Consider the following 17,566-nt stretch of genomic DNA (forward strand, 5'->3'; position numbering starts at 1 on the left):
TCTGACATAATACGATATTGTTATTGCTGTGATATTATCAATTTATGTCATGGTCATTTTGAATGACGAATAATTAATTAAACTCTAGTGGATTACGGGATTACGTTTCATGTCCCATATCTTTGCCAAATCTTCATCATTATTTTTTTTAAGTTTTCTCCCTAGAGAAAAAATAATATTCAATTGAAAAGATGCTGTAATTTGTCAACTATCCCCTGCTAGCAGGGCAAGATAACAAAATATAGTGTGAAAAAAGGATGACTAAACATACTCTGTGAATTGCTTTGTGTTTAATTTCTATTCAGGCAACAGACCCTGATGCTGGAATAAATGGGCAGGTGCACTACAGTTTGGGCAACTTCAATAATCTCTTTCGCATCACGTCCAATGGGAGTATTTACACAGCAGTGAAGCTGAACAGAGAAGTCAGGGACTCCTACCAGCTTGTCGTTGTGGCAACCGATGGAGCGGTACACCCTCGCCACTCAACTCTAACACTGGCAATCAAAGTTCTGGATATTGATGACAACAGTCCTGTGTTCACCAATTCAACGTATACTGTCGTCGTGGAAGAGAACCTGCCAGCTGGGACCACCTTCCTTCAGATAGAGGTGTGTGCAGGAAGCATAAATTTCCTGAATTCCGCATTATAAGATCTGCCATTAGGGTGAGGCTGCAGATAAAAACACAGCTCATCCCAGTTAAGTTCTAATTTCAGGTAAACGAGTAAATTTTTAATAGAAGTATCTTTCAAATATTGTGTATTATATTTTTGCTAATTATATCCCTGCTTTAGGGATACCCCAGTAATGAAGAGAAGAGGTACATTTCCAAAAAATCAAATAACACATCTTCATACATTTTTTTAATTTACAAAATTAATGTTAAATACTTATTATAAAAAGTGAATCCCATAGTCTGTAAAGAAAGAAAATCAATATAATCTCCCACTTTGTACCTCCAGAGTACTTAGTATTAAATTGTTATGTGTGTTCTGTGACATTTATCTTTGTGTTCACAAAATATCAAATAAAATATTTCAATATTTACATATATGTAAATACATGTGTATGCAGCTGTGTGCACATATATATGTATATACTCAAATATTCCCATATTTACACATATATAAATATTCATTAATGCAGGTATGGACATATGTATGTATGCATTATATATTCACATAAATGTTTCCATAGTTAATATATGTAAATGTGCATTATGAGGGTTGTGCATATATGCCCATGCATATATTTAAATACATATTTGCATATATGTAAATAACCATTGTACATTGGCAATGCAATATTTATATATACACACACACACACATAGAAATTTTCTCTGTATTTCACAGAAACGGGACATTGCTGAACCCATTATTTTTTTCACTTTCAATGCACAACTGGCATCCTTCCATAGGTCCGACTCCCCTTTTGAACAGTGTCCCCATATCCAAGCCTCTTTTTTCAGTCCTCAACAGCAATACTACCAGAAGCTATGGATATTCTGATCCCGTAGGTTTGGTTGGCTCAGCAATCTGCATTTTAAGCAACCACTCCTTTTAATTCTGAGTCAGGTGGTGCTTTTTGGGGGGCGGGGGGAAGATTCTAGTCCCTCCTTGACCTGCCAACCACAACTTGAACTTTATTAGCGTAGACTTTTTAACTTGTGTTTTTTTCTTAATTCAACTCAATAAATATTTAGGCAAAAAACATAATCTAAGAAAGGCAGATGCCAACAGGGAAAGGGCCATATTTATCCATTTATTCTACTGTTCATCTATTCATTTATTAAACACATGTATTTCCAGTGTTTATTGCGGGCTCCTCTGCTAGACGTTGGAGATTCCAACGGGGACAAGACAGGTTTCCTGCCTTCACAGGGTTCTCAGTCTAGTGTGGAAAACAGACAAGTAAATAAATCCCTAAGTGCAATAGAGGTTTTCAGAGCAAGGAGCCTCAGAGACAATAGGAGGAACCCTAACCCTAATCTTGAGAGTTTGGAAATCTGGTCTTGTGATTTAGGTAGTTGCTTTGTACATTGTGAATTGAGGAGCAAATAAGAGTTACTATAGCAAAAAGGAAGAAATATTATTCAAGACATTGGAACATACCTGCTTGAAATCCTGGAGAAAAGGAGATAGAGAGGAGCTAATAGGCTAGAAATTGTATGGCGTTTCTTCACCACATTCAAGATATTGGGGTTAACACACAATGGAATGAAAAACAAGAAGGATTATAGATAGGAAAATGACACCATAAAATCTGTGCTTTCCTGATATCTTCTGGTTGTGACATCAGTAACGACTGGAGGGAGCCAAGACGAAAGTTGAGGTAGCAGGTGCATGTGTTACTGCATGAATGTTCTAACACAGCTCATCTCCCCATTCCCCTCACCCCATTCCATTTCTTCCACCAGAGCTGACTTTGCAGGTCTACCATTGCAGGTCTGTCCCATGAGACCTACAACTAGAACATTTCACCCCCAATTCTGAATGCCTCTCCACTGCCATGTCCCTGTTTTCCTTCTATTTTGGTATTTATGTCTTCTTGTTTTGGGAGGACATTAACCTGGAGGGCAGGCTTTGTGTCTTGATTCATCTTATGCTTCTTGTGCATAATAACTACTCAATAAATGTTAATTAAATGAAAGGACTATAGTAGAAATGTATTATAGGATCCTTGTAAGGAGAAGTTATTACTTAAATGCCCTCAGTTTCCTTATACTCCTTTAACAATCTATCATGTTTATGAAAAACACAGTAAAATGCATTTTTATTTAAAATATTATTTTTCAAGGTTATATAATTAGCAGGAAATAATAAACAATAATTTATGAATCTTCAGTTCTTTACTGTAGTATGATTCTTTTAATTGGTGTTTTTCCAGGAAAAATAAATATAGTAATAAGATTTTTTAAAAATGACAAAATGTCATGGGTCTCTGTCTCCTCTGTCTCTGATTCTCTCCTTCCTCTCTTTGGTCAATTACTTAACAAACATGCTTTTCTCTGAAGCACGACTTATGGTCATCGTTAAGGTCCCACTGTCCTAGGTACTGACTCGTGACTTCCATCAGCCTTGCGCTCCTCTGGTTTGGTAACACCTCTGATACGACCATCCTTCTGCTTAACTCGTTACAGGCCAAAGATGTAGACCTTGGAGCAAATGTGTCTTATCGGATACGAAGCCCAGAAGTAAAGCACTTTTTTGCACTGCACCCATTTACAGGAGAACTCTCCCTTTTAAGGAGTTTGGACTATGAGTCCTTTCCAGAGCAGGAAGCAAGCATCACTTTTCTCGTGGAGGCCTTCGATATTTATGGAACAATGCCACCTGGCATTGCTACTGTCACAGTGATAGTAAAGGTAAGTACTCTCTTCTGAGTTTGTCCCATACTAAATATCTGGGGGCAACAATTCATAATAACACAGTCGTACCAGACCCAGAACATGGAGTTTAGAATGTGTAAGACCTGAGAAATGACCATATTAAGTACAAAGGATAAATCTGAATGAAACTCTAAATAAGAATTTAACCACTGTAGCTGCCCAATGTTCCCTTAGCTCTGAGATTTTAATCTAGTCACGATTTCTCCAGACTACAATTTAGTCCAAATCTCACTGCACAGGGATAATAAGTGCATCCAAACCCCTCAAGTTTAAAAAAATTTTAAAAAAGAATAGATTACTGAAAATGTAAGAGTCCTAAGGCCCCTGAGCTAATTAGTTTAGTTTGTAAGTGGAAATTCTGGAATGAAATCAGCTTTGGAATCAGATGGAATTGGGGTCTAGCTCTGGCTCAGCCATGTTCAGGGTCTATGACCAAGAGAACTTTGTTAGTGCTCTAGATTTCTTATCTCATTCATTGTCATAACCTGTGCCAGGTGATGGCCTGAAAGAACATGGTAACTTCGAAAGGATTCAAGTTATTTTTAAGGTACACTTTTGAAAGAAGATACGAGAAGAGATTTATCAGTTCCCAAACTTTAGTGTAAAGGTCACCTGAGCTGTGTCCTAGACTGTCAGATTCCTCTGCTCCTTCCCCAAGGAACCCTCTTTCCATGGAGAAGGCATCACAAATGCTTTTCTGCAGATGGATTTTTGCTTAGAATGAAAGGAAGTCAGGTGCTGGGGATGGCTGCAATTCTTAAAGGTGCTGTAAGTAGAGGAGTAGATATATGCAAGGTCATCAGGTACCCAAGGTCATAGACAACGTTTATACTGTCCTCATTGTTAGTTATTATTATTATTATTATTATTATTATTATTATGTTTTGTTTTATGTTTTTTTTTTTTTTACTGTGTTCATTTTTGTAGGTTACTGAAATGTGGGCAAGGTGGAATAAGAATCACTGTTTTGAATTTTTGTTTGATAGTTTAACTGATAAATAGCTAATACATACTACTGGCTTTCTTAAACAATAAAATGCTGGTATGAATACACAGACGACTGTTCCAGTATACAATTAGCATGACATTATTTATCATGTAGGTAATTGCTCTGATGTCCCTAACTATAAGATCTTTGGGTCTGAGTGTTAGTTTTTTATTCTGTTTTGTTGTTTAATAGGTAATCCTGCAATCAGAAAAGGACACAGAAATTACTACACTGTCTTTTCACCCTTGACCTAGCTTATCTGAAAGTACACACATGATATTTCTTCCCTGGGGTCCTGCCGTTTCCCCTAAACTACCTTGGGACAGTCCCTTCCATTATCAGATTTGGAGAGTTTTATCAGAATTTGACTTCCTTGTTTCTCAGGTATCCACAATGGCTTTGTTTTTTTGTTTGTTTGTTTGTTTGTTTGTTTTTAAGATTTTATTTATTTATTCATGAGACACAGGCAGAGGGAGAAGCAGGCTCCATGCAGGTAACCCAACGTGGGACTCGATCCCGGGTCTCCAGGATCATACCCTGGGCCGAAGGCGATGCTAAACCACTGAGCCACCCAGGTTGCCCCCAAATGGTTTTTTACCTGCTTCTTTCATTGTGTATCTCTAGCTTAAGAAATTAGATATTTCATGGAGTTAAATTTTTATTAAGCATTAAGTCCTCTTTGGGGATAGAAATTTCAGCTATTAGAGAATCCTTCCTTGGGTTACCTGAATTTCAGTTTCTGTGTCTCTTTCCCAAGACAATGATGTTGGTAGATTGGAGAAGGATCAAGGGATAGCACACAATCACCAATGCCTGAGGGGCTTTGATTCATATTTTAAAATACTATTTTGCCACACTATTGTAGTATGACATTTAGAAATTTAGAAATCTGTTTACAGAAGAAGCACTTTAGGAACACGATAATGAAGGCTATGATGAGACTGACCTGAGTGAACCAACAATATATCGGAATGATTCAGAACCAGGTGGGGAATCTTAGGCCATCTTACCTGGTCTACACTTGCCTAGTACTATGGCTTGGTGGAATTGACCACAAAAGTAATCTAGAATAGAAAAATAGTCATTTTTGACTGTTTGGATAGTAAGGAAAGAAAAGACTTGTTACTAATCACCTTCCGCACATTCTCCCCAGACTCACAGATGGATACTCAAATGAGATGACCTTGTCTCTCAGGATGGATATGGTTCATAATGGAGAGTTATAAACCACCACAGACTCTGAGTTTGTTGCTCTGGATTCAGTGTAGATTGATTTGCTTGTTGTTTTTTTTTTATTTATTTATTTTTTATTTATTTATATTTTTTATAGAAGTCATTGGAGTCAGATTGGGTCCAAAAATATCACCTAATCAAGCAAAATGTGCTCTAAATAACTCTCATTCTCTATCTGGGACTGCGGTTTCTTAAAATGCATTTCATGTCCCCTGACCACCCCTTTATTTTAATATGTGGGTATCATTTAAGCATCTAACACATCGACATGTGGAAAGGATTTGCACATCGATGGACTTGTTCCTTCTTCAGAAATAGGAGGGTGTTGATCTAATTTTTGTTGTATCAGTTGCTTTATCTTATTTAGAGAAGTCAAACACTTTCATTGGTCAGGTCTAAACTAAATTATTTCTAATTTATCATATATTTATATTTATATTTAATCAACTTTCAATTATAGATTTTTTTAAAGAGTTTATTTATTTGAGAGAGAAAGAGAGGATGCAAATGTTCATGGGGGGAGGAACAGAGGGGATGGGTAAAGGATCTCAAGCAGACTCTCTGCTGAGTGTGGAGCCCATCATGGGACTTGATCTCGAGACCCTGAGGTCATGACATGAGCTGAAACCAAGAGTTGTCCATGTAACCAACTGCACCACCCAGGTGCCCCAATTCTAGACATGTTCAAGGCCACTTTCTTTTTTCAAGGTGATATAAGCATAATAAGATTTGCAGGACATTTCCCCAAATGCAGGGTGGCACTTGCTTTTCTTTCTTTGGATCACTCATGGTGAGATTATCACAGAGAAGAGCTTTAAAACTGTTACATAATATTGGGCCCCATAAAAATATCATGCTTGTCTGTTTCGAAGGGAAGGATGGAGTATAATTCCCATCTCTCCACAAATGTAGGTCTTTCCCAAGCATGCAGATTTTTTGTTATTGTTCTGTTTACTTGCAGTATGACAAGCTGTTTTGCTGATAACATAATTGCATAGTATTTGCTGAGAGATATTTCTACCCAAAACAGTCACCACAGGGAAAGTGTCTTGAAGATCTCTCTTTGAAAATGAGAAGAAACATAATTTTCTTTTCAAAAGAAGAAGAAAAAAAAATCAAATGCTTAATATCTAGTCCATCAAACTTATTTATAATTGGAGTGAGAATGGGAGAACTGAAGTGATATTTGGAAGGAAAGATATTTTTACAGTAGAAAGCAAGCAGAATTTTATCACAGACACTTGCAGAGGGCTTTCTTAGTGATTCAGAATAAAACCTATGATGATCAAAAAAATAAAAAAAATAAAAAATAAAAAAATAAATAAAAAACCTACGATGATCATACAAATAATATGTATTTTGTTGCAGAATTGTTGCAGAGCAAAAAGCCTTCTCCTCTGTACATTTATTAAATACACCAATAACTGAATATATAATAGTAAATTAGATCATATGAGTAAATTTCCAAGGAATATAAATAAAATTCCATACAGTTTAAAACCTATAATCCAGAGAAAAATCTGTCCTTACAAACTGAGTTGTGATATAATGTAGAAAATACACAGAAAGGAAAGGTCTATCTTGTAGGATAAGCCACAACCTGAAGATGTGGGCAGGGAGAGCTGGAGGGGCCAAGGCTGTTGAGAAATACAGTGAGCCTTGGAAGATGGAGCTAGTTTTCATCTTTCAGAGGTGTTTCCTCCCCAGGAGGAAGATAAATGTCCCTATCCCCATGGAATATAGGAATGAAGATAGCTTTTCTAGATAGAAACCCAATGCCTGGTACCAAGGCAGCATTTGTCACACCGTGGACACCTGACAGGTGGGGATGTGCCACGGATGCTCCATGGTGAGCATACTGGTAGAGTCCTGGGTTTCATTTGGTCAGAGGAAACTGTGGACTGTTCAAGATTTATGGCATCCTCTTTCCCCTCCTCTGGAGGGAGAAAAATTGAAAATAAATAAATAAATAAATAAATAAATAAATAAATAAATAAGAGGATTCCAAGGGGCCAGCTAGGGAGAGTATGGGCTAATCAAGTGATCGTTATTTTTTACCACTTGCTGACTTTTCTCTGAGAGTTGGTTGAGCTGGAGAAAATACTAGTTTTGGACTATGGCCTTCAAATATTACCCTTTATTCTCTCCTGCATTATCACATTCTGCATTATCGATAAGAATATTGGCATGTTCTCTCTCATATATTCACTGCCAAGCGTCAAGAATGTGAATGTGTCGGGAAGAGCGTGCCACGGGGCCGAGTCAGATCATTTCGTAAAGTGTCTTCGTACTCTGCTGTTCTAGAGTTTTATGGCTCAGATGGAGCATATTTTTCTCTCAACAACCAAACTAGAGGAAACAGATGAAAATGTACCTGCCCAGAGTTAAGAGTAGTATCTCATAGCAGTCATAATTCACATTTCTGCGGGTCTCCGTCATGGCTCCTGGAACATCTCTCACTGGTTCCTGGGAGTCCCAGGAAGGTGCCTTACTTTGTGTTCACAATTACATTCATTTACTCATCGGCGACTGTCACATTCTCCCATTTGCCAGAAGTCTCCAAAACAGAACTGCCTCCCAGCAGGGGCAGGAGATGCTGATAAAGCCCTGTCGATGGCAGATACCGCCCCCACTGCCACCTGTCCCCGGGCATCCCTGATGAGTTGGCTGCCACAGACGAGGGGCACTCTTGATGCATCAGGATTCTCAATATATTGTGTGAAATCTGTAATTCACCAAAGTCATACAATATTCCAAAGAGTTACAGTCTGTGCCTTCAATATTGCACTGTCTTCAGGGCCGCTCAGCATATATTTCACAGCACGAGCTCCTTGAGATGGTAATGGTTGTCTCATATACAAAGAATTTCAAAGACAAATGGATTTGGGAAATACTGGGACACACAGAGGTGAACAGATGTCTCCACTGGATGCCTTCATACAGGAGCCCTTCATATGCTGATGCACACTGTGAATCTCAGGAAAATAAAAAACAATTGCCCACATTTTCCGTAGTTGATTAAGGGATCCTATTTTGCTTATAAAGCTTCTGGTAGGATTAGTTTTCTAAAGAATGAAATTTGGGAAAAACTTTTTTTTTAAGATTTTATTTATTTATTCATGAGAGATGCACAGAGAGAAAGAGAGAGAGGCAGAGACACAGGCAGAGGGAGAAGCAGGCTCCATGCAGGGAGCCCGATGCGGGACTCGATCCCAGGACCCCAGGATCACACCCTGAGCCGAAGGCAGATGCTCAACCGCTGAGCCACCAGGTGCCCTGGGGAAAACTTCCTTAGGTTTTAGTGAAAATAGCTGTAGGATTAAATATTGAGTCAATTATTGTTTTAAGTGTACAAATTCAACTGATACAAGTCTCTCTTTTTAACCAGAAAAAAAAAAACAAGCTTTATAAATAATTATGAAAATTATCTTCAGGGAAATAGATTTGTGTTACGCAACATTTAGAAGCTTACCAGGTTGCCAAGATAAAAATATAATAGCTACTTGAAAGAATTGTTAAATTAGGGGATCCCTGGGTAGCTCAGTGGTTTGGCGCCTGCCTGCCCAGGGTGTGATCCTGGAGTCCTGGGATCGAATCCCATGTCGACTCCCTGCATGGAGCCTACTTCTCCCTCTGCCTGTGTCTCTCCCTCTCTCTCTCTCTGTCTCTCATGAATAAATAAATTTTAAAAAAATGTTAAATTGTAAAGTTTCTTGAACAGAGACCTTTAAAAAGTTATGTGTGGATTTTTTTAAATGAAAGTCCTACTCCAATCTTCATACACATATATGATCTTCTGATAACTTTCTCTTCATGTGCAAATATCTGAAAGGCTCCTCCAGGGTCTGACATGCCAGCATGTGGTCACGGGTCTGCCCTTTGCTAGCTGCCTCACCGTGAGCAACTTGACCTCTCTAAGCTTTGATTTCTTTATATTCAAAATAGAAATAAAAGACTTAACATATTTCAGACACGTTAAACGAGATGACACATCGAATGCACCTGGCGTAATGCCTGATGCACAGCAAACACAAAGCACACGTAATGTCATTATGGTGAACACGGGGGAAAGTCCAGGTGGGTGTTACAGTTACAGGGAATGGGCTCAAAGCCTCTAGCTCAGGATGTGCACGTGTGCTTTCAATTGCCCATTGCCTCCCGGTTGGGGACCCACCCCTAAGCTCCTCAGCTCCCTTCTCCCTGCATTACCATTCCCACCCTGGGATAATTGTATATTATCGCTGTGGATTGATCAAGATCGCCCAGTGCTGTGCTCCTCCTCCTCCTGCAGCCATCGACCTTGAAGGATGATCCCACCTGCTGGTGGGCATGAGTGATGGAGACAGAGATGCATCCTCTGTGAAGTTCAGTGCAACTCTTTACTCGGCACTCTCATGCATCCTCGTACTCCTTGCATAAAAGTCATCGCACCCTACATTATGTATTTAATTTCCGCTTTTTGCTCCTACCTGTCAGTTCAGTAGCAGCAGAAACTGTGCCTCTCTTGGTGGTAACAGGATCCCCAACATCTAAAGCACATCCCCAGGGGGAGCTCCATCAGTATTTGTGAACCTGAATGCCACTGCGTACATTTTGTTACTGTGGCAAAGCACAGCTTTGATGACCTACATCAGGGGTACGCAGCCCCCCTAAAAAAATCCAGAATAACTAAGTACTTGGGTATAAAACCAAAACAAAAGGAAACCAAACTCGGACCTCTAAGAAAGAAGCCTCCCGTGCAGGTTTTGATCCAAAAAAAGGAAGAAAAAAAATAAAACATTGCAGTCAGTTTATAGTTTGTACTTAGGAGAACCCCATGCAAAACAGAAGAAAAGATTTGTTTGGGGAAAAAAAAAAAAAAAAGATTTGTTTGGCTGGAGACGGGGCCTTTTTGGTCCTCTGCGGAAGGAGAGGGAAGAGAAGTCAGACACGACAAAAAGAGAAGGAAAGTTTGTGGAAAAAAAAAAAAAGAGAGAGAGAGAGAATAGGAAAGTTTGCAAGAGGGAAGAAATAGCAGAAGGCAGCTAACAGGGGAAACAGCAGCTGGGACATGCATAAGAAAGTGTCTAGCAGTGGAAAGAGGACCTGGGAACAGGCAGAGAAGAAGTCAGGTGCTCGGGGCACCGGGAAAGACGGGCATCAGCTCCCCAGGCCTCAAAGCATTTTGGAGGATGGACAGCAGACAGCTCCAGGTGCCAGTGCTGAGCAGTGGAAGCCACCCTGGCCACAGGTGCCCCATCCGGGTCCCTCACAGGGCATGCATGACAGCTGACCATGGGGGCTGGCATTCACTGTATTTTCATCCTTAAAAACAAAAAAAGAAAAAAAAAGGATCGGAGCACAAACATCTCGTACACTTCTGTCTGCAGAAAGTCTCTTCTCAAGAACAGTTCTTACCCGTGATTCCAGAAAAATCAGAATCTTTACCCCCTCCGTCCCTACATTTAGTGGCAAACCTGTCATTAATTTGCAATCTCCCCAGCCAGGGCCTGTTCCCCTGAGATGCTCATTTACAAAGCGTGCTGCGGTCTTGCAAGTGGAAATGGTTCCTCTGGTTAACTTAGGCTTTCATTTAGAAAATAAATAAATGGAACTCCTATTTTCTTGTTTCTAGAAAACTGTACCTTCAGGTGCATTTTCATTTGCTTAATAGATGGAAACAACTTATACATCAACTAGTACAATTTTCTTTTCTTTTTTTTTTTTTTTTTTCCCTAAGAAGGGCGTAGTGTTGTCCTAGATGAGAACCGTGCTAACATCTAGAGCACTCTTTGGAAACATGAATGGCAATTTCTGTTCAGACCAACGAAAACTACAACCACAGAAAGCAAACTATTATGGGTCTTTATGATAAAATTGTTAAGAGGACAGAAGAGGATATGCTTCTTTTTTTGCCAATACTACCCTCTAGTGGAAAATGGGCAACAGAATGAGCTGCTGTTTGGAGGGTGAACTTCTTCGTTTGCTGCATAACAGAGCATTTGCACAGAAGCAGATTTATGTCCATTTTTCTTCAGACATCCCTGGAGCATAAATATAATGAACTATTGATTATGCTTGTTGGCATCGCATTTCAATAAATTTTCTCATCTGAAATAATGCACTGTGCAAGAGCTTCTTAGGTACAATAAAAGATTGTAACCCCAAAACGAGTACAATGTACTATAAAGGGAATGTTGCCACCTTGGCAGCATTGACTTACTGTTGGTCCTGCCAGTGGGGAGCGGAGGAAAGAAGTAGCAGGCCTTGGAGGCCTCCAGGTACTACAACCTTAAGTTTGTGGCTAATCAGTTTGTGAGGCCAGATTATTAAAAAAAAATCCACTATGCACGCAGTTAGAAGGTGAATCTGGGGGTGCCTGGGGGGCTCAGTTGGTGAAGCATCTCCCTTCAGCATGACCTGAGGGTCATGATCTCAGGGTCCTGGGATCGAGTCCTGCATCAAGCTCCCTGCTCAGCGGGGCATCTCCTTCTCCCTCTGCCTCTCCCCCACTCATGCTCTCTTTCTCTCTCTCAAATAAATAATTAAAAAAAAAGGAAGATGAATCTAGTGAATACTTTGCTATAGGGAAAGAAATGGGGACCCCGTACTCAGGGCTGTTAACAGCTATATGATAACTAGAAAATCACATGGCTTTTTTTTTTTCCAAAGAATCAAATTATCCAAAATTGTTTGATACCTTGAAGGTTTTAAGTGTCCTTTGAGATGAAAAAAAAAAAAAAAAAAGAAGAAGAAAAAAGAAAATTCATTAAATATATCGATTTTATGTGACCTTGGATCTCGTGTAAGAAAAAAATCAGTTGCTGGGCTCCTTCTTTTCTGACCTTCAGAAGTTCCCACCTAGGGTGCAAAAGGATTTCCACCCCTTTAGTTACAAGATTCACTCATTACATTAATTGGCACTCTTGAAAAGAGCAGGAGAAAGCATGCATGCAAATGTTTTACGTATTTACCCCCTGCCTGGAACCTCAAGATCAATACTCAACACCACGCTCGTTATGGAGAACGAGAGCCTTCAGGTTCATGTACGTGTTCAGATTCTGAGTCATAATTTATAAAGGAAGCTTTTTGGTTGTTGTTCATAGAAGGTGATGAATACAATACATCAAAACAGAGGAAATTGTATTTTTTAGTTTTGCTTACAGTTAAAGGTCTCTTATTTTTTTATTAAAGTCTGCAAGTTTTCTCATATTTACAACTCAGATGTCAACTCTATTGTGAACATAAAAGCAAGTGCTATTTGACTGTAACAGATAATTATCCTGACCTCTTTGCCAAAGGAGGTGTTTATGATCAGTTAATTAGTGGGTTTCCAATTTACGTCGTACGGGGAAATGGTTGTATCAGAGCAAATATTAAAGAGTACGTAGAATAATTTTTTTCTTTTGTTTTTGATGGCAAGTGAGAAAGAGATGACCTGGGGAGTAAGATAATTAACACATTCAACTTTAGACCCAAAGTACCCAAAATAATGTGGGGATGTAGTAATTATTTTAAAATGAGTAAAATTAAGAAATATGAATCAGCCATGTTAACAAGCATTATTTTTGAGGAAAAAAAAAAAGATAACACATTTCTTCATAAAGGATAAAATGGTAGGGGGAAAAATGGTCTTGCTCTCCAGGGACCAGATTTATTAGTTTGGCTCCACCAAGTAAGTAGATTAATTTAGGCAAAGTCACTATGTATCTGCAGAATCCGTATCTTTACCTGTCAGGTGGCAGGTCAGTGCCATGACGTCAGGGCCACCATTTTCTGGAGTGGCCCCAGTGCCTAGTACTGAGCAGGAGAAGAGGGAGGGACTTGATAAATACTTGTTTAGAGTGTGACACTACAGGAATAACAATGCACTTCCATCACTGGTTTGTAACAACAACAACCCAAAAGATGCCTCTAGAGTTACTTGAAAAAAATCCTGCAGCAAATCACCATTATTTTCTGGCTATGGGAACATCTAATTCTCTGTGTCATTCTTGACGTTGTGCTATAGGGAAAACATTATTTAATCACTTTACATTTGTGAAAATGTATGATGGCATCAAAGGCTGTTTCATAGTTTGCACTTGAAATGTGCTAATCATCCCATTTTGCTAAGTATCTCCAGAATTTTCAGTTGCAACAGAAACATTAAAGGGCTTTTTTTTTTTTGAAAAGGAACAACAGCAGAACAAACCCAAAAAGCCACCATCTTTTACACCTGTCTTACGGAAGGGCACGTTTCATAAAAGTTGTGCATCCCCGTTTCCAAAGTTCAAAACCACCTCCTACCCCTGGAAGTATCTTCTGGGGAGAATTTCGAGCACAACTGCCGTGTCCAGAAGGCATCATTTCAGCGCATTTGCTGGAGCAGAGTGGCCTTCAGTTGATCCCCCTGCACTCGATATTGGAGAGCAGCTCGGCGAGGTCCCTCGGGCCCCACTGTGCAGGGAGGATAATGCACTTGAGAGGCTGGCAGGTTGACAGTGGCAAATGGCTTGTGTGATAGGAAGAGATGGAGCCAGTCTAGCGTCTGCGGCCCTCACCTGCTCTCACCGGAAGCTCTAAAACTCTTAATTGTGTTTTACAGGATATGAATGATTATCCTCCAGTGTTCAGTAAACGAATCTACAAAGGGATGGTGGCTCCGGATGCTGTCAAGGGCACACCTATCACAACCGTTTATGCCGAGGATGCAGACCCCCCTGTAAGTGGAAGACAATGGTTAATACTCTCAACCGTAGGGAAGAGAACCTTGCACGCTCACAAATGGCCCAGTTCAATGGGCAGCGTATTCAGAGTCTGAGGTCACCCAGTCCTCACCCGGGCATCTCGTGTGCTCCCCCTTCGTGCTCACGGGGACACACACTCTTTGCATGATTATCACTGAACACACACAGTTAAGCATATGCTTTTTTGTGTTGCTGGAATTCAAAATGTGCTATTTGCCAATTTATCTCATACTAGTAATACATAGGCGTGGAAATCAGTATCTGCATTTAGAATCGGTATCATTTGGATTCTTAGGATAGTGTAGGCTTAGGTTACTTGGGTTATGTTTTATCCTTACGCGTTTTCCACTTTATTCACAAATGACGGTTTTGTTAGCCAGCTGTAGACCAACGGATGACTTCATACGTTGAATGGGTTAATTTTGGTGAACTAAACTATTAACATTGCTTTCAGGGCATATTTAATGCAGTCTTTATTGTCTAGAATTTTGCCTCCTTTGAGATACCCCAGATTGCCTTCCCAAATAGAGGGTTTTCAATGAAAACACTATTATAGCAGAAATGAGATAAATTTTCCTTAATGTGATTATTTTAATGTATTAGAAGTAGCATATGGAAATAACAGTACCTGCCTAAAAATGCTTTCTATGAATAATTTGAGTGCTTTATAGATATTAATTATTCTCTTAATAGCTGAATGATGAAGATTTAAATATTTTACTTTTGAGTGAACTCCCACCATTAGTCAGTGCCTGATATATTCTACAAAAACAATAGAAATATTAAGCCACTCTAGAAAAATAAGAAAAGAGAAAAAAGACCCTGAATTTTATAAGTAATATAAGAGTTCTGTTTCATATTGCTAATATAAATAGTTTTTGTGTAATGCTGTTTATTTAATAAAAAAGTGAATGGCAATCATAACATTTTTCACCTTCAACTGCGACAGGCCCTATAAAGTCTTTTGTGACTATAAGGTCTTGAAAAATAATAATGTTAACATGAAAGCAATGACCTTTCACTCAGAAGCTCCTTTTCTCAAGTGTGTTAAAATGTCTTTGAAACTGATTTATTGCATTTTGGGAAATGTGATAGGCAAAATTTCATACATTTGAACATACCAGTAGAGGTGGTGAACATGAAATTGGTGTTTCATCTGCTTTTTAAGTAAACAGTCAGAGGTAGAAAATACTTTGAAATTAAGAATACCCTTTCAATTCTATTCATGGCATGTGTTTTGAACACCAAGTCTATACTGATTATTGTGCTAAGCAGGTTTTGCTCTCCAGTCCTGAAAGTCTTAGAGGAAAAAATAGAACTGCACAAAGAAATTATAACTCACTGTACTAAGTGAGTATGAACAAGTACAGTATCTTCAAATACTCATATTTCTTTCAAGATTATTTATTTGAGTGTGTGTGTGTGCGTGTGTGTGAGAAAGAGAGAGAGAGAGAGAGAGAGAGAGAGAGTGAGTTTGCCCTCAAGAGCACAAGTGGGGGTAGGGACAGAGGGAGAGAAGCAGACACCCTTGCTGAGTGGGAACCCAACCCAGGGCTCGATCCGATCCCACGATCACGACCCTGAGCCTAAATCAGGAGTCAGGTGCTTAACCAACTGAAACACCCAGACACCCCAAACTATTCGTGTTTCTAAGAAATTTATATTAGCACAGAATCGAAGGTAGTGTTAAGATGAACGGAATCAATGATGACAGACTAAAAATCGAGACGTACACTGATCACCTACGTGGGACAGGCCTCCACATCTTATTGCGGATGGCAAAACCCTCACTTTACTTTCAGCACTTGCCACCTTGATACCTGGCTTGATATTCAGATCACCCTACGGATGCGAGAAGTTGTCTTGGTCTGTTAGCTATTCCATAAACAAATGCTGTTCCTTATCTAAGTATCTAGAGAAAAGACCCTGTTTTCACACCTTGAAGTTCTTTCATGGAAATTTACCAGGTTCGAATTCCATATTTGTTTTAAGACGTTCCTAGGTTTGCATCCCCAGTAGTAGTTTCACACAATTAACATCTAATGCTGGCTTTTCAGAGGATGAAATGCAGATGCTGGTCATTCCATTGAAAACCTGAGGGTATTTATTTTGGTTAGTGAATATGTATTTTGTCGGACTTTTTTTTTTTTTATTAAGTCTTTTATTTTAAGTTCGGTGTAGTTAACATACGGTGTTATATCAGATTCAGATGAACCATATAGTGAGTCGCCAATTCTGTACATTGCTCAGTGCTCATCACAAGTGCTCTCCTTCATCCCTTCACGTGTTTCCCCCATCCCCCCACCTCCCCTGTTGACCATCAGTGTGTTCTCTAGAGTTAAGAGTCTGTTTCCTGATTTCTCTCTCTCTTTCCTCTGCTTGTTTCTTAAATCCCACAGATGAGTGAGATCACATGGCATTTGTCTTTCTCTGGTGGGCTTAATTTACTTATAAAATATATAGAGATTATATTCTCTAGCTCCATCCATGTTGTTGCCAATGGCAAGATCTCATTCTTTTCCTGGATGAGTAATATTCCGTTGTGTATACATACCACTTGTTCTTTACCCATTCATCTGTTGATGGATTTGCGGACTCTTCCATAATTTGACTATCATAAATAAAACTGCTATAAACATAAAGGTGCATGTTTCCTTCTGAATGAGCGTCTTTGTATTCTTTGAGTAAATACCCACTAGTGTGACTGCTAGATTGTAGGGTAGCTCTATTTTTAACTTTTTGAGGAACTCCATACTGTTTTCCAGATGGCTGCACCTGATTGCACTCCCACCAACAGTGCACGAGGATTCCCCTTTCTCCATATCCTCTCCAACACCTGTTGCTTCTATGTTGCTGATTTTAGCCATTCTGACAGGTTTATCAGACCCGTTGCTGATCCTTGACACACCAGCAGTCTTCAGCATAACTAGTTTTCTCCACTGAGCTTTCCAGTTATCCCTGCAAGCTGGATCCCTTAAATTAAGAGTTGCAATCAAGCTACACTGGCACTGATGAGAAATAAAAGCTCAATTCCATGACAATTTTCAGAACAAGAATTTCACAGTACTCAAATTTCAAAAAGATTGTGATTGATTTTTACTTTTGTTACTTAATGTCGGTGCCATAAATCCAGAATATGTATTTTTTGAATGAGCTTGCTGAGTATTTTTTCCTTTTTCGCTATTATAAACATTTAGTAATTAGAAGATACCATTCAGGGCTCCTGTGCTTAAGTATCCATGGA

General features: G+C 39.2%; 1 protein-coding gene across 1 annotated transcript in view; it reads left to right on the top strand.

Moving 5' to 3' along the window:
* The window catches only part of PCDH15 (protocadherin related 15), a 906,505-nt gene that overhangs the window by 709,601 nt on the left and 179,338 nt on the right, over positions 1-17,566 (top strand). The window contains 3 exon segments of the mRNA XM_035706656.2: positions 306-611; positions 3,145-3,369; positions 14,181-14,297. Coding sequence (XP_035562549.1) covers positions 306-611; positions 3,145-3,369; positions 14,181-14,297 — 648 coding nt within the window.

This window comes from Canis lupus, chromosome 26 (assembly GCF_003254725.2).
Source record: "Canis lupus dingo isolate Sandy chromosome 26, ASM325472v2, whole genome shotgun sequence".
NCBI lineage: Eukaryota > Metazoa > Chordata > Mammalia > Carnivora > Canidae > Canis > Canis lupus.